The 17,690-nt window shown below is 41.6% G+C and overlaps 3 protein-coding genes across 5 annotated transcripts in view; 2 read left to right on the forward strand and 1 right to left on the reverse strand.

Moving 5' to 3' along the window:
- Positions 1 to 1,097: 1,097 nt before the first annotated feature.
- Positions 1,098 to 1,626, reverse strand: LOC122620640 (integumentary mucin C.1-like). Its single transcript, XM_043798212.1, has one exon. It carries the CDS (start codon positions 1,580 to 1,582, stop codon positions 1,133 to 1,135), a length of 450 nt encoding a protein of 149 aa, XP_043654147.1. The 5' UTR covers positions 1,583 to 1,626; the 3' UTR covers positions 1,098 to 1,132.
- LOC122620639 lies at positions 1,495 to 4,099 on the forward strand. 3 transcript variants are annotated; one of them, XM_043798211.1, is made up of 5 exons: positions 1,495 to 1,632; positions 3,074 to 3,171; positions 3,227 to 3,265; positions 3,386 to 3,474; positions 3,552 to 4,099. In XM_043798211.1, the coding sequence occupies exons 2-5, from the start codon at positions 3,112 to 3,114 to the stop codon at positions 3,925 to 3,927; spliced, it is 564 nt and encodes a 187-aa protein (XP_043654146.1). In that variant the 5' UTR covers positions 1,495 to 1,632; positions 3,074 to 3,111; the 3' UTR covers positions 3,928 to 4,099. The 3 variants fall into 3 exon arrangements, with proteins under 3 accessions (XP_043654146.1, XP_043654144.1, XP_043654145.1); XM_043798209.1 differs by lacking the exon at positions 1,495 to 1,632 and adding an exon at positions 2,532 to 2,837 and having other exon boundaries at positions 2,898 to 3,171; XM_043798210.1 differs by lacking the exon at positions 1,495 to 1,632 and having other exon boundaries at positions 2,885 to 3,171.
- Positions 4,100 to 5,535: 1,436 nt separating this feature from the next.
- Positions 5,536 to 17,690, forward strand: part of LOC122622412 (cGMP-specific 3',5'-cyclic phosphodiesterase) — a 43,946-nt gene continuing 31,791 nt past the window's right edge. The window contains exon 1 of the mRNA XM_043800824.1: positions 5,536 to 5,963. The gene's annotated coding sequence lies outside the window, so the exon portion shown is untranslated. The remainder of the gene's footprint in view (positions 5,964 to 17,690) is intronic.

The following is a 17,690-nucleotide window of genomic DNA, read 5'->3' on the forward strand; positions in this document are numbered from 1 at the left end:
ACATAGATAATGCTTTCTTTTAATAACAAAGCTTTAGAATGAACTTTTTAAGACCACATTTTGCCCAATTCTCGTCAAACCACACGGAAAACATGACAGTAATTTGAAACAGCTGTGCCAATAATTCGATTTCATTGAACTGCTATTAAATCCATGTTAACCCATGGAATGCTTAGCCGAGGCATTCAGCTCCAAAGACGCTTGCAACGCGGATCCCTTCAACTCGAAATGTGTGGCTGAGTCCCCTCCGAAAATTGCGGTCAGTGGACGATTCTTTGGCAAAAGTCCCAAAATGTTGTTAATTTTAAAATAGATTATACATTTGATGTTTCAAAGGATCCCTTTCAGTACAGAAATTCCAGAAATTGAATATCTCGCTACATGTTCGAAAAAACCAATTATCATTTTTATATAATCCGGGAACGGGGTTAGAGGCTGCCGGTTTACTGATTTTTAATGAATTGTGGAACTGCAGGGTATCTGTCGAGTCCACCACCCTCAAGACCTGATTAACCGGGACTTGACATAAACGTGCTACATGTGAATCCGCTCGATTCTTTATTATTATTCTATATTACTATTCAATTTCCTATAAAAACTACCCAATGTAATCTTTGTAAATTAACTTAGATATTAAAAAATTTGTTTAATGTAAATACTCAGATTAGATTAAGTTGTCCACTAAGGGTAATAGTACGCTAGTACTATAGTACTCCAAATAAACAATTTCGTTAATGACCATTATAAAAAAAAAAAAAAAGTTAAATACAAAAAAAAAATGTATAGCATACTTTTTGGAGGACGTTTTGTGTTACAGCTTGGATTACATACCTACTACTTTATTAGCTCAGGCGACGGCTTGTACTTTTTGGAAAATTGAGATATTATTGAATAAAAAGGGTTGTTAACATATTACTCAGTATATAAATATATATTTATATCTACGTGAATACCAAGTGAAGCAAAGTGCACAATTAAGTAAATACAATTTTACTTGTATTTACATATTAATAAAATCTACAAATTCGTAAGGGCTTCTCAGTTTTGCAATAACAGGCAAACGTTTGATTTAATTTTCAAAATATCTTTATTTGGCAAACAGTTTTTCCAATTGTATACACTCTAACCCTTTTTAGCCAACCACGACGCGAGCATTTCCGCGTCTACCTCCGGAGTTCTTCCTGCGCCTGCGGTTGCGGTTCGTGTTGCTGTTGGTGTTGGTGGAGCGCCTGCCGGTGCGTCCGGTGGAGCGGGATGTGGTGGGGTTGATCCGAATGCGACGGTTGACGGAGTAGCGCAGGTTGCTTACGCGGACGATCTTACGGCTTCCGGTTCCGGTTCCACTTGCTGACGAGGGCGCTGCGGTGGTGGTCGCAACGGTGGTCGAGGTTGGAGCCACAGTGGTTGTGGTGGTGGTGGCGGCGGCGGCTGCCTCGGCCACGCACTCGGCATCGGTTGGACTGGTGGTGCAGTTGATGCATCCTGCGACGGTGGCGTCAGCGGTGCAGGTCACCGCTTCGCTGCTCCTTAGAAGGCAGGCTGACAGGACGAGGATGGCGGAGATGATAGTTGTTGCTCTCATGGCGAATTTGCTGATTGGGGATTGCTGATTGATGGTGAAGTCGGATTTGGGTAAGGCTTTTATAGTGGCTTGATCGAGGTCAAGAGGTGCTCTTCCTATCAAGCGATTTTCGCCAATATGTACCCAGCTGATTCCATTCAATTATGTTAAACATTAGACATTGTTTGCGCCAAATCGCTAACTATCGGTTGTGAATCTAAGTTGCAAAATGAACTAGTTTTACTTATTCGCAACTATTTTAATTTTAATAATCTGAATGAAGCTTAGTGTAAATTCGATTTGAATTCATATTCAATCATACTTATGATTTTAGAATACTTGAATACTATTTGTTATTGACAGTGTATTCACAAGATGATCAATGCCATCTGTCGATAGCTTCTTGTTTTTGGGTTGAAGGTTCGTTCGGTTTTTTGTAAACATTATTTGGGAATGAAAACAGTCTTGAAACTATTTAATCATAATATTTGTCTATACTAACAAAACAAGCCAAATTATCAATATTAAATTATTATGTAAATCTTCGGTGAAACTATGTATACACCTGTTCATTTATTTACTATCCATCAGAAGAAATATAAAATCGTTACAAAAAATGGTTACAAAAAACAATCGACATATTCTAGTAAGATAATTCCATACTCTTACTAATAATGATAGAGTTATGATAAAAATAACGGTTACTCAAATAATATTAATAATAAATTTCAGAAGAATAAGTATTATTTTATTTTTGGAAAAAGTTCCTCTGTTATTTTTATTTGTTTGCGATGAATTAAAGTATATCTGAAAGGAGTACTCTTGAAAATTTATTAAAACTATTTTTGTTGTTAGATGATGGATATATGTATGTTTTATTTAATATTTTTGTAATAAATCAAATTTATCCAAATTGTTGACACAGAATTTACCCTGATCGAAGTAGTGGTTATAGATTGATTTATCAATCATTTTGGATTGTGAAGTCCATACATGTTTCAAAAAAAAAACTTTATTAGAAAAAAACTCGATGTTTTGATTTTTATATTGGCAAACTAATCCCCTGTTTCGGATTCATTTGCATTTATGGCATAAACCCAGATTTCTGCTCTGTATAATGCATAATTAGATGCCAGCTTATGCAGCTTTCCCAATTTCCAGGAACAAAATAAACGCAGTTAATTATTGTTTGCTACCAGGCCAAAAGTGAATAACAGTATTTCGCACTTTAAGCTCGCTTTGAGCGAATTTCATTGATATAGCTCATTTGCAACCTGTGAGTAACAACATTTCATTTGAGTACAAAATATGTTTAATATTTAGATTTGCGTGTTAGAATTACCTGCTTTCATGACTTCCCAACTGTTTGCTAGTGTATGGTTTTTGTTTTATTTGATAATTATCATGACGTCACATCTTACATCGAAGCGAAGCGAGAACAATGAGCGAGAATATTTTAAATTCATATTTCGCAATTATATGGCGATGCGCTGACCAGCTCTGATTTTTCAGTTAGTTTCGCTTTTAGCTGATCAGCGTTCGGTTGAGCCATGGATTTATTTAGCTGCTTGCTGCTGTGCCTGGGAATTATTTCACTACCCAATGTTGTGGTTTGTACCTTGTGTAAATTTTTTTAGGCGCTTATAATTTTAAATCCATTTGCAGTTTACGATATGCATTCCACCCGATCACTGCATTGAAGATGTGAGTTTGATACTTGTTTATTTGAAAACACTCTTTTACCTTCGAAAATAGTCTGGCTACCACAATTTATAGTCTCTAGTGTTCCTGGTTAAAGACAGTTTATTTTGTTGTGTCCCACAGATGGAGGAAAGCGATGCGAAAGAGCGATTCGACTATGTACTTGGCAAATATGAGGAGGTGGAAATGAAAATTCCCGGAAAACCCGTTGGGTGAGTTGAACTTTAGCGTGTGTATGGTGTTTGGTGTTCCACTAATTGACTTTTCAATTTATTTCCACCGCTGACAGTTTGCATGGGAAAGTGGTTACGCATGGCGAGGCGGAGGAGCAGCACTTGGTGTTCCAGTACATGGACAATACGCTCCATGACATCATCCAGACGTGTGCGTTTGTGGTCAAGCGGAATCCCGGTGAGTGCGAGAACATCCGCACCTACTGCTCGGCCTTTCTGAGCCGCCTGCCACGCCCCCTGCTGGAGCGCCAGCCCATCAACGTGTGCGACGACGGTACGCGGGTGGCGGAGGAGGAACCGGAAACGGAAGCGGAAGACAACCCGGATGCAGATGCTCAGGGGGAGGCTGATCCGCAGCAGGAGCAGGGAGTTGGTCAAGTGGAGACCACAACAGCGGAGCCGGCCAGCTCCAAATTAAGTGAATTTTACTGAGTATATGCACTTTCAGTCAGCGGGTTTTTCACCCACCCCGACTTGACATTTCACAGACAATTCTACGAATAATTCTAAAATAGGTGCAAAAGCAAGTGCAATTGAGATTAATTTTCTTTTAAATTATACGTTTTTAATTCTCCCGTTACGAAAAATTACACTTTTTTGATGATTTTATGAATATTTATAAATTTCAGTATTTAAAAATTAAATTATTCACATACACCACTAAGGCAATTGCGTATACGACTTGTTGGTTAGCTGGTGCTTTTAGTTTGGTCCTTTAATTTGTTTGGTGGAAATATATACTTTATCCACCTACTTGTGCATATTGGTATTGTTGATTCTGTTTAATGACATCAGTTAAATACTTCAACATATTAATGAGTCTTACAGAGAAAACACACTTTTTTTTGTTAAAGCATCCTATATTTTTTTTTTAAAACATCTTCGTCGGAAAAATTTCAACGAAGTAAATTGTTTTTAGTATCGTAGACCTAACATTGCAATGTATAAAAACAGCGCCTAAAATTAGGCTTACTTGTACCGTCTACTAACATTTTCCCTTGGCCACTCAATGTCACGGCTTCCCCAGATTGAGTTAGGAAGCTCTGACAGCAACAACTATGCGGCTTTTAGTTCAACAACTGACGGCCAAAAGACTAGACCAGGCCAAGTCCGGCGCCTGCGCCGATCCCACGCTGCACAGTGGACATAATACGACAAAAACACAAACATCGAGTTGTCCAATTGAGCAGAGAAATGTGTTTCTACCTTTGAATGCTTTGCTAATATGGGACCGATAAATTAATATTTAAAAGTTTTAAATAAACATTAATTTGGATAGATATGGAGAACACATATACAAATTAATTTATTTCTCAGAAAAATAGTATTTGATTAGGCTAATATTTAGAGTGTCACACTTTTTATAGCATATGCGTGTTTTTTTGTTTGGGGATAAAAACACAGAGAGAGTTTTACGTTACATTACGTTATAGTAAACAAAGAAGTTAGCATTTAGTACTTAATTACAGATTACTTGAATAAAAACTTCAGCTTTCTTTTGGAAATTGTAAGCCACTGTACTCGGTTGTGAGAGAGAAAACTCTCTTTCCGACCGAAAGAGAGCGAGAGAGGCTTGCGCCAAATAACAGTAAACAAAGCCCAGCTGCTGCTGCTGCTGCTGGTGCTGGCGGTACAAATTCGGTGTTCAGTTGTTAACGGGGCGCCAAGGCGAACTGGAGCAGCGAAATCGAAGCGACGGAGCAGGAACAAAAGCTCCAAAACGCTGCACACCCACACTTACACCCACAAAGTCGGTGGAGAGTAGAGAAAGACAGAGCCGGAGACAGAGAGATAGCAGGCCAGGCGGTGAGAGCACCTTAGAGAGTTAGATGGAGAGAGAGATTCTCAGCGAGATAGATTGTTATTTGTGTTTGGCGACAGTGGCGGTGCGGTCCCGTGCCGCACAGAATTATCTGCTCAGTGCTAAAGTTGTACTCGTGCTGCGTAGCTCGTGCGGGCAAGGCCGTTTCTCGACACGCCCGCCCACCCACCGCCCCGCGCGCCCCCTGCCACGCCCCCAGCAGCTGGGAGCAGCAGCTGCTTTTCAGTAGTGAAGTGCGTGCGCGTTTCGCGGCAAACGGAATTGCCGCCGGTTGTAAAACAGTCGCAGGATAAAATCGACTCGAAACGTAGCGAAATTAGTTCGGAAAATAATAAGTTTGCATAATCCAAAACGTAATTCGAAGCGAAGGGTGAAACTTAAAATGAATAGCGGCGCGTAAATATACTGTTAACTATTTACGTTGCCGTGCAATTTCCAGTCCAAATCGCAGCCCACCCCCTTTTATCAACGAAGCGCCAGTCAAGCCGCCGTGTTATCAGCAAACGGAGCGCGACAAAAAACACAAAAAATACACAAAAAAAACACAGAAAAACGTACTAAAAAAGATAGAAACAGCACAAAGTATATGTGGGAAAGCAAAGTGAAAAGAAAATGCATTTGAGTGCGTGAGAGTGTGTGTGCTTAGGTGAGTATTAGCCGTACGATTGTGTGTGTCTGTTTAGAGGGTCCCCGGCTCAGCTGAGTGCTGAGTAAACAAACAAAAAGCAACCGAAGCCAAACACACAGCGCCACAACACAAATACCACCAGCTAAATATACATATATGTGAGCCCACACCCACACACTAGCACGCAATTATTAGCGTTCCCCAAATCCCCCAGAAATGTGCGAATTATGAAATTTTTTACCCTTGAATGTCATACGTATTAGTATTAGAATAAGCGGCGGGGCGCCCAGCGAGCGTTACTTTTTAGCAAGTTTTGAGTAGCCCCCATGCGGTGGATACGAGGGGTATGCCCAGTTTCAGAAGCTCTGGAACCAATCCTAATCGAAGCGAATATTAAAGTTCCTTATTAATATAAATAATATACTCTTTTAGTATTTAGCACTTCAGAAGGCCAAGAAAGTGCCCACAAAATGTATTACCTATTTCTTTTCTTTTTTTATATTTTTCTGTATATATAAAGGTATCAAAGAATATTCGTCAGTTGCCAATCCAAAGGCATTCAAAAAAATCGTTGGCTTTTGAGGCCATATCCGTATAACTCAAGAATTAATGCTTTTGCCTACATATTGGACATTTACTGTGTCGTAATTTACAATGAGATTCTGTAGAAAACAATTAAAACGATTTGAGTTCAGCACATTGTCTACAATTGCCTTAGTAATATTTACAGCAATGTTCTGCAGTGCCTAGCAGAATGTAAGAAATGCAAATTTTATATTTAGATATTCGTCATAGGTATATAGAAGGCTTTAGATATAACTCCAATGTGTATTGTAATGTATTTGCAAGCGAGCGGAAGTGTTACTTAATAATGGCCAATAATGTTTAGAAGAAGCGTCTTTTGAGCATCTTTCTGATATGCTCAAACGGACATCGGGAAGTCGGGACACTTAAAAATAGAACTTAGAGTTGGGGCGTGCCATGGGGAATCTGAGGAGCACGGCCCCAAAAACTTTCCTGTGACGTGCCTGTGATGCCCCAACGCAAATGATTCGAGTGCTGCTCCAACGCATTTTGCCACTTTTCGTAGCGCGCGCAATTTTCTTCTCGGCCGCCCTTTTGGAGACCCGCCAAAGTGTCTGTGAAATCCATTAAGTTTTGTTTTCGTTTTTTATGAACAACATTGACTTTGTCAACGGTTCGTTCGCCAACATCCCCTAGACCCCTTCGTACCTCCCTCCCTCCCTGCCTCACGCACTTTTCCGAAGAGCAACTGTCTGAGCAAGTCTTTTATTTTATTTTAATGCCCTCTCCTTCTTGGCAACTCCTCGGCAGCTTCCCTTTGGTGGATTTTTTACAAAAATGTTGTCAAAATTTATTGACTCACTTTCGTCCTTGTATTATCCGGCTTTATCCGTCTGCTGCTGTCTCTTTGTTGTCACACCAGCGAGCGTGACAAGTTATTTCGAAGTGAACAGGAGCTTTAAGGGTCATAAACTGGGCTTTTCACAACTTTCAAGAACTCCAATTAGGTTAATTATCGGTCTGGCATGGCTATATACTCGTATTATCTTCATGAAGAACGGCTCGTTAAATTATTAAGAAACTATTTGTAAAGCACAAACGTATTTTGCATGATTACACATCACAAAAATGCTTCTGCATTTTGAAATTATAGCTGAGCGAGTTGTTATACAAATTTAAACAAAATAACTCGAGTTGCAGGATAAACCTAATGTTTGGGCTCCATTAACTCGGCAATTGTACTTCGGTTACCTCTAATGAAGAGCTGTATTAGCTAAATGCTCGACGAGGATGTAAAGTAAATGGAAGAGCCGGCTAAAAGGTTCCAAAGTGCCGCTCCGCACCTGTCTTTAGTGTCCTGCTCGGAATCTCGTGGGGTTCCCCCTGTATTCTGTTTGTTTTCTTCTTGTGTAATACGTTTAAGGTTGGGGCCGCGCGGATTTATAGTATATGGAGTCCCGATTTTCGCGGGGACCGCTTATAAATAGTCCCCGTTCTCGGCGATTACCCTTCGCATGCAATTTTCCCGGCACTTGTTTGCCCTTCTCGGTCTCCTTTCGCTTCTTTGGGGCCGGGCACGTGCCTTTTACTTTGCGGGAAAAATGGAGAATTTTCGACGGAAGCCCCAAGGCCCAAAACTCGCTCTCGGCCATGTTTATGGCGTCTGCCGTTGACTGACGTTCATTGGCTTTTGTGCGGATATTTGCTTTTGTTATTATTCCGCCATTCTCGGGCGTCCGTGTCCTTCGTCCTTCGTCCTTCATCATTGGCCATAAAACGGTGTCTCCGAGCACATTTCGCTGGTCGCGTCGGCATCTGCGTCTGCTTTCCAGCTTTGTCTCAGAATTCAGGACTCCATTTATCCATCTATCCGTTCATCCTTCCTCCATTTGTACAAGTTTATTTTGTTCCCGAAATTCTCTGGCATCCTTTGCAATTCATCCCACTGTTTGTTATCGCTCTGGGACTCCCTCATCCTTCTTTACCCTTCCCTCAGAGCTCCTTCTTTCCTTCCTTTTCCGACTTCATTTAATCAGCAATTCATTTATTTAAACGCTTTCGAGAATATCATTTTTGTTTATTGATTGAAACGGAGAGGCAAGGTTTTTAATGGGGGGTCAAAAGGAAGCGCGAAGGACACGCCCTCTGAGCTGAAACAGTCACTAATTCGATTTGTTGCTTTCAAAATTAGAACACAATTAGTTATAAATCCAAGGCTACTTAATTACATTTGGCGTCCACTTTGCACAATTTATGCTTTCCCCAATTAAGCGGACTCTGAAATTAGCTGAAATAGCTTAGTTGCAATACTTCATTTATTACTATTGGTCATAAATAATACTTTATAAATTTAGCAAGAAATCTGGTTGGTTTAAGTTAAAGATTTTGTATTCTAGTATCCACAACGGTAACCAAATTATGATGCCTTAAATATAATAATGATATATTTTAAAGGATATTTCCAACTCTGCTGTAAAACTTACTTGAAAACTTTAAGGAGGTGCAGGAAATTAGTTTGAAACTAATTAACTTTTCCCAATATCTTCGCAGTAAGAAACCCGAAAAACTGGCACAAAACAAAAATTGGTATGTCACGTTACGTATACGCAGCGTTGCCATTTAAAATCGCTTACAAACTACGTAAACAATATTTGGGAACAAAGGGGCAAGGTGGAGTTGGATCTATTAATAGCTGGCCCAAAGGATAGTTGTAAACTTTTCGCCCAGCTGCGATTCTGTGCGAAATAGTGTCTTTCGAAGACGGATGACACGGGCACGCCCCCAATCGGTTTACTTACTTTTTGGGAAGACGGGCATGCGATTTTTCTGCAGCTGTCGTCGGACTTTTAGCTGCCATTTGAGGAAAGAAACCACATTGGCGTGGAAAAAATAACATTCCACGTAGAACGGGATGGGGGGAGATGGGTGGGGGAAAACTTCACCGTTAGCCGTTTTGTGCGGCGCTTATCCGTCTTAGCCATTTTGAGTCCCGATTCAGCCGCCACTCGCCGATATTTCTCGCAAAGTTTTGGCCACGTTTACACGGTTTCCTTTCCACCAACTCTTCCTTGGCCACTGTGGCTTTTTGCCGGCGAGTGCCGCTGCGATAACGGGTGTGTGTGTGTGTGTGTGTTAGCCAAGTTCGCTTGCTGCTCGCTCCCATGGCGAAAATTATTGTCTGAGGTTGTGTCGCTGTACCACTAACGCATAAATTTGACTGTCGCACATATCCTGCGGCTTCGTCTCGCTTTTTCCCCATTTTCCACATTTTCCCGCATTTTTCTCCGTTCTCTCGCATATCCTGTTACCGCTCTGTGTATGTTTTTGCCTTTGTTTTTTCTTCTATTGTTCGGTCCTTGCCTTTTAGTTTTTTTCTAGCATTTAAATGCTCTATTTTTAGACCGCAACACTTTTATTTTTGGTTCATATTTTTGTACTCGTATTTGTGGGCCAAAAAGACGACTGTATTGTTTTCACATCCTGGTTGTGTGTGGCTACTGGTTGTGTGTGTGGGTCAAAGCCGAATTGTTTGGAAATGCGAATTGCCAATTAAAAGCTTGCGACTTTGCTTTGCTCTCGACTTCGCTATCGATTATATAATAATAAACCTGGCGGGCCACGTGGCGCCTGAACTTGCCACGTAATTATACTTTCATGTGGACGCAACTGCCAGTCGCTGGAACTCGTTATGGCCAGGAGGCAATTACGAGTAATTTTAATAACATAGATTACGCATACGCCCCGAGTGCCACTCGACGGCATCTGAAATGGGTCATGGCACGGAGGACAATGGAAGTTCCGTCTATTGTCTTTATGTATTGTATTTCTAAATATTTAGAGTTTCAATTAGAATCGCAATTATTATTGATACGAGAACACCATCAATCATATTACCATATTGTGCGTTCACAGCGTTTCGGAATCGATGTCAGCAATAAATCTCCACAACTATTCCGATTATATATTCTTGTTTGCCAAGCTGTGGAATTTAAAGTTCCGCATGAAATTCCCTCAAAATGCGATGGGCCAGGGACTTAAGCCGGCGAGAAAACAAGTTTTAATTAAACTGAGACTAGGGTTAAGCTTGGAAAGTGTTCACTTTGGAGCGCGAACACACTCATGCGTTCAAGCGGACACTTAATTACTTAGCACGACTTTCGAGGAGCCCCACGTAGTGATGGAAAACGGTTAGCCGCATTTCAAGACACGCCCACACACGGCGAAAAGTCCTTTCGGGAGACGAGCCCGGTGACCGAGCAGCGTCGGCATAATTAAATTATTCCACAACAATTGCCGCTGGAACAAGAGTCGCTCATTGAGTTAATTTGCGACAAGTCGAGGTGGTGATGTCGACGATTTCACTGCCGCCAAAGTTTCTCGCTGTCCTTTGGCTCTGACTCTGCTCTGTTGGTCATTTGGCTGAACTTTACGCAGAAAAAGGATTAATTAGGATTAAAAGTGTGCCGAGTGGTTGACAGAAGCCCAGCACGGTTAGCCCTCGACTACAAAAAGCCCGACGGTGGCCTCAAAAAAAAAAAGCGGGAAAACTCGGAAGGAAAATAAAGTGAAGTAAAGTACAAGTGGCTGGATGCTTTCTGGCGGTTGGCGTAATCGTGCGGCATAAATAAAGTCAACCAGTTGGCCAACAATTTCAACTTGGCTGCTTGGCCGCTTGGCTGATGATGATTTCTCATTTTGTGCATGGCGCATTTAATTAACATAATTCGATATAATTCTGGATTCCGCACACCGCCGGTTTCTGTTCGGCTCTTGCATTTAAATGAATTTAGCATAAATTACAATTTATTACACAGGCCCGATTAATTTCTGTTGTTTTGCATTTCGTGTTCTTGCTGCTTGGCCTTGTTGATCTTGCCCAATTTAATTGAATAACAATTTCGAAATTGGCTTATAACCCACTCATGCCACCTGACCAACTCGTTCCGAAGCTCAACGCTCGTCCCTTACCGAATTCAATTAAAACTAACAGCATTTATCGGTTTTCAATGCAATCAGCTTGGATGGGATTTCGTGTCAAAAGTCTTCACCTGACGATATCTGAGTGCATGACATGGCTGAAACTGAAATCACTTTTATGGCAATAAATAAATAAGTTTAGTTAAGCTCTCGAATCCCCCGCCAGCTGCCCGTTCCCATTGAAAGTATTGATCCTATTGACGTTTGCAAACATGTACACAATTTAAACTTTTTCTGAATCAGTCATTTCGCTTTGAATGATCCAACAAAGCGGCGCTAATCTCATGAAATCATTCCATTTTCATTTCCATTTCCATTTCCATATTCATTTTGCTGACATTAAAGTTTTAAAACCCCGAATGGCGTTGGTCAACCCTTTTGCGTTTTCGACCTTTTCGCAGCACTGCCAGGATATTAGTTAATGCCCTGCTGCGGTCGTCCATGCGGAATTGTTATTACTTAAATAGCCTATTCATTCCGGCTTCCCCTTTTTGCGGCTAAATAGTTTGCAGGGTAGAGTGGATGTTTTAGTGCTAACAGAACAGAACTAACAGCCTAATGATACAAACTATGAATATAAAAGTATAGGATTATACAACTTCAGAAACATACGAAGACATCTGGAGCTTGAAACACTAGGATTCCTAAGATAAAGTATTTTTAATATTAGCATAATGTTTAGGTATTCAGTACTGAGTTTTGAGTGGAGTTTTACTGCAGGCTTATAACTTTTCCACATGCTTACGAATGCCTTCAATACTTTTAGTTTTAGGGTATCTAATCCGTTTATCCCGAGTTAACTTCAACTGCAGAACGCATTTGTTTGGCCAGCAAACTGAGTGGAAAAACTTTTAACTAAACCCCAAGTACCTACACACAAACATGTGCGATGACGAGTATAACTGGGTGGCTGTGTGGCGGAGGCTGGAATACGCTACTAGGAAAGCTGAAAATTGTGAAGTGTAAGCAAATTGTAAGATATGCAAGGGTTAGGTTCCGTATACCAGAGAATTTCCAGCTTTTTGGCCACGGTTTCGGGCGAGCGAATACGACTTCCAAGTAAATTCACACAAATATATGAATATTTCATTTGGCAAATGTAACTAAATACAGCCCTGGCCGCAGGACCTGTCTCTCATCTTCGTTTCGCCATCAAATCTGCCAAAGGACATGTGTAAAGTGTCAATGTGTGTGTGTGCTTCTGTTTGCAAACTGCGGCTTTGCAATTGAATGCGAGGGGCTGCCTTTCCATCTTGGTCCTCGCTTCCTTCTGAGGTCTTGAGTCGAGTGGATCTCCTTGGGTTGCCATAAACGCTCCTCGCTGTTTATGCTAAAAATCTATGCCACATTAGTTCGTTGCCATCCAGGCACAAGTTTGTTGTCGTTCGTTTTGTTTCGAGGGTCATGTTCGGGCTGCCGCCGTTGTTGCGCTTTTGTTTGGCCCATGTTCTTGGCTTTTTGTGCGGCGGTGAAGAGGGCTTGAGGTTGGCAGCGAGCGAAAAGGAAGCCGCCAGACAGACAGACAGACAGACAGACAGACTGCCAGACACACATTCAGTTAGTCAGGAGGGACAGAGGCAAATAAAGGGGAATGCACTCGGAAAAACCGTGTCTTCATTAGTGCTCATTTCATTTAGTGCTCGCCAGTTTATTTTCTTATTTATAAATATCCAGCGGATGGAAAGTCTTCGAAACAAATTACAAGCATCTAAGAACCATACAACTACTATAATTGAGGCCTTTTGGATAAAACTTATTTATGCAAATATATTTCTCAAAACATACTTAAATTTTGGTGGGTTCTGTGTGTTTTTGAAAGTGCAGGCACAGATACGATTTTGTGACTCGGCAAGGCCACGCAAATGGGACAAAAGAGCATCAGCGTAAGCGGCCATAAACATTCTCCTAACAACATGCAACAATGTTCACGTAATTATGCGCCCGAGTCCTTCTTGTCAGGACAGCTCATGTTGATGCTTAACTCCGCTCCGTTTTATATCCCTGTTCAGGCTCTGTTCAGCCCTGCAGGCTGCAAGTTGCTCCGAGTTGAGTTATTATCTCCGCCCTTCGAGGACCTGGACGTGTGTGGGCGTATTATTTCTAACGCTCGAGCACCTGGAGCTACGGACCACACATAGCACTAACAGCTGGCCAACTCTGTGTGCTAATTAATAACCGTAATTAAGTTGACTTAATCTAAATTGCCGTTTTTGCATTCTTCTCTTGATAAAATGTGCCACAATGTGCGATTAATGTGGGCTATCAACTTCAACTTTCCGTGCTCACTTAACAGTTCTTTAAAGCCAAACTTCAAGCCACTGCGAAATGCAAATGCTGAACAGAATGGAGTGGCTTTAAAGCCTCATAAATTTGCGATGAGTATTCAAAGCCCACCCCCACCCCCATGGCAAATCATGGCCATGGGACTCTCGAGCAGGTCTACTCCTGGCTGCTGCACACGTTGCGTATGAGCAATTAAACGGAAACGCGACCCTTGTCACGTATGCGCCATGTGACACTAGTTCCTTGTGTTTAATTACAGTTTTTATGGCTTCAATGGACACGAAAACCGATTCGCGACCACATTAAACGGCGGAGGGGTCGAGACGAACGGCAAAAACTGACTAACGTCCAGTTTTTCTAGGGACTGGGTATGGAAAACAGAAGCATGCAATGGAAAGGAAATTAATTACTGCCGGAAAAGAGAAATGGAAATGGGGCTTGGGGAAGTGGCGCCTGAAAGTATACCTCAAGTATTGGGCAAACTTTAAGGCACTGGGCACGTGCATGGTGGGGGGTTTGGGGGTAGGGAATATCTTATAAAAGTGAAAGAAATATTGCTTTTACTTGAGCACACAGCCCAACTGCACACACCTACACACCCATACACCTACACATTCACCCAAACGCACGGTGCTACACCCACGCACACAGAAACAAACATGAGCAACAATAAACGTGTGCATAAATTTCGTGTCGAGTTGCGATGTGCACGCAATGCGGGGGGAAGGGGGGCTAAAAAAAGGAATGGCGTCAGCCAACATTTGAATAGCACGCACACACGCATATGTCTCAACGGCATTCGGCACAGTGGACACCCGCTAAGCAACCCGGAAATGTCAGTAGTCATGTCAATGAACGAAAAAAACCCTTTTAAATGGTTAAGCTATATATCATTCTTAATAATATTAAAACCAATTAGTAAGGTACCTGATAAATAAATATCGGATTGTTATAACTTAAGTCTAATTGCGATTACAGTTCCGGTTTCTTTGGCAAGTACCCTCTGTACGAGCTCAATAGTTGAACATTCTTTTACGTGCCGTTGCCACCGTCACTGCTGTTTGCCTTTCCATTTTACTTTGCGCTTGTTATCGTCACTTCTGGATTCAATCAATCTTCCTTCTGCGGCCAGCAGCTCCAGCACGCACCGCCAGCTGAGTGCCACTCTCAGTCGGCTTGGGGCTGCCACGCGGCGTATGCGTAATGTGTTGATATTTGATACACATCTTGTCACTTTAAAGGGAGTTCGCTGGGATCCAGCGTCGCTTATTTCGGACAGGGCCAGCCCTTTCCATATCCCTTTTGGTGGACAAACAAGATACTAATCTATTAGCTGCTAATCGTTTATCCATATGTAAATTGACTGCCCAAAGGGCAATCATCATGGGCCACAATCGACAATCACAAATATTTGACTTGTGTAGGTGGAAGGAAGCCATTGCTTGGACAAGGATAAGCTTCCATGCTTTCGTAACCCGCAATATGGCAATATGTGTGTCAATGTTTGAGCTGTGGTGCAAACGATCCCACTGCAAGCCATTCTTAAGCATTTAATATTTCTTTTAAGGGTAAAAATTAAGACATTTTCAGAGTTCCTAACGTAAATATGGTACGTTTTGAGAGGTTTACTTTTCACCGAAAGAAAGGGGAAAAAGGCCACAGCGTATCTGGTTGCCTATTCATGTCAGTGTCCAATAAAATTCAGAACTCCCCCAACCACACATAATGCCGGCAATCAATCTGTGGCCCGCCACAACATCAGAGGCATGGCGAATGGAACGTAAATCATAGAAATTGCACACACTCGTGCAAAATGTGCGAGCAGATTTTTCAAAGCATGCAATTTACTCGTAGTTTTTTCTTTTCGTTCCACTACCCTATCGCAAAGTTATGCCGCAACGCAAGTTTGCCTAATGGTCGAAATATAGAAAAACTAAGCTACTCAGCAAATGGCGGGATTTTAATATTCACTGTTTTCTATGGAAAGAGTCGGCGTCGTCCATTATGTATGCTATGAATTGTGTGCGCCTGTGGAGCGTAAAAATTGAAATTCCTGCGCTGCCAAACGCAATATAGAAGCAATTTCATTTCATTCATAGTTGATAATGCCATCGAGGCGGAGGAGCTGAGGGATTCGGCCTGGTCACATAAATAGTTGGCGTTGCGGTTGGCTGCTTGGCCGGCTGGCCAGCAGGGCGTATGAATAATATTTCTGCGGCCATATGTAAGCAAATTCGGAACGCACTCAAGCCTGCAGTGTGTTTCTGGACTCCTTGTGACCGCAGCTAAAGGGCTTTTCCTTAGAAGTGATATTTTTAAACGTAGAATAGAAACATTGTAGTTTCTTTTCCGGGAAATGCCAAGCAGTTAGGTCTCTCAGTTGCCACCATTCAGTTTCGAACGCGATCCGGTTTTGATTCCTGTGCCCGGGGCACATGCAAACATTGTCGGCGTGCAAGAATAACATTTGCGAAATGCAAGGCGAGAAACAACCGATTGGGAAATAGGAATTGCTGGGGGAGAAATCAATGGAAGGAACAATCAATTTAAAAGTTTAATGTATGTATATTCAACTGATTTCGCGACACGTTCAGCATTCTAATTGAGTTTTCTTATCGCAGCAGCGCGGGCAGAATTCTCCATAAAATAGCATTTGTTGGGGGAACAGAGAGACCCGCACAATAAATATGCAAAACGCAAACGATTCATATTTTTCAAAAGCAGAAGCAGAAGCCAGCAGAAACGGACAGAAGCGAACTCCTGCCAGGATTCTCACACGCCGGAAAATGTGACAGAAGAGTGACAGTGCTGTGGCATCTGATTGATATGCAGATGGTGCGTATACGTGTTCGAAAACATACATCCCGCACTCTAGAAAAAAACAAAGCCACTGTGGAGGGAAAAAACTAACGTAAACACTTGACATGACAGCGGTTAAGGATAGTGAGACGGATGTGGCAAAATCAGCAAAGAGCCATCAAAAGAAACAGAATCCGCTGATGGGAAAATTCGTGTCAAGCACATGGCGATTTATGCAAAAATTTTGTAATCACCCCACAGAGACACTTCATTAGAAGCCCACGCCACTTTTAACAATTTAATTGAGGCGAATCACGCGCTTGAGCTCTAAAATCTGTGGAATGCGTCAGTTGCGCATCTCACGCGTAAATTGTTTGAGCCAAAACTAGCAAGCATTTAGCACCAATTCTCGCACCTCATACTCGTATGTTCACCATAAAAACACAATCATGCCGAACATTTATCAAGAATCGTGCGCTAGTATAATCAGGAATTGGTATAACCAAGTGGGAAATGTGTGAACGCTTTTGCGCCAAGTCAGCTCGAATATTTTCATATTCGTAATTTGCTCGGGGCCTTTGCGACATGTGTAAGAAGTAGTTTTGTCTGCTCAAGAACATGAAGGTATATGTAGCTACACGAACGAATAGTAACTACAGAATATGGTTCAGCTCTTGGGAATTTCTATGGATTTGTGACCAGCTATATATTGCCTCAAAAATGGACAGCATAGACTTTAAACCATAGTATACAGCATAGAGTTTAAGACCATAGTCTCAATCATGTCTGGGCCTAATATAGTTTTTCTAGGTTTATTATATGTAATTTGTGATGCTTTAATAATACTAATAATACTAATATTTGCAAGAAAAAAGAGGGGAATAACTTTCAAGGTTTTTAGTTATCCAATTGACATTTATAATCCATCAACGAAGGACTTTATTTGGCGTTTAAAATCCTTACTCAAAGCCACATTTCGAATATCGTTAATCTGCCAGTCTCTTCAGCAAAACTTCAGCAAAACCCGGTTACACCTGGTTATGTCACTGTGACAAGTTCCCAAGTGAACTTATGGCCGATTGCCATTGCTATTGTTGCACCTCAGCCAAGGATGTCTGCGAAGGTGCCAGATTGCAACTTGTCCTGGGTGAAATATTGGAG

This window comes from Drosophila teissieri, chromosome 3R (genome assembly GCF_016746235.2).
Source record: "Drosophila teissieri strain GT53w chromosome 3R, Prin_Dtei_1.1, whole genome shotgun sequence".
NCBI lineage: Eukaryota > Metazoa > Arthropoda > Insecta > Diptera > Drosophilidae > Drosophila > Drosophila teissieri.

Bases quoted from the DNA above. Each gene is read 5' to 3' on its own strand.
- LOC122620640 (XM_043798212.1), bottom strand. From the start codon at position 1,582: ATGAGAGCAACAACTATCATCTCCGCCATCCTCGTCCTGTCAGCCTGC.
- LOC122620639 (XM_043798211.1), top strand. From the start codon at position 3,112: ATGGATTTATTTAGCTGCTTGCTGCTGTGCCTGGGAATTATTTCACTA. The intron at 3,172-3,226 runs GTTTGTACCTTG...ATCCATTTGCAG, and splicing joins TTTCACTACCCAATGTTGTG to TTTACGATATGCATTCCACC. The intron at 3,475-3,551 runs GTGAGTTGAACT...CACCGCTGACAG, and splicing joins ATTCCCGGAAAACCCGTTGG to TTTGCATGGGAAAGTGGTTA.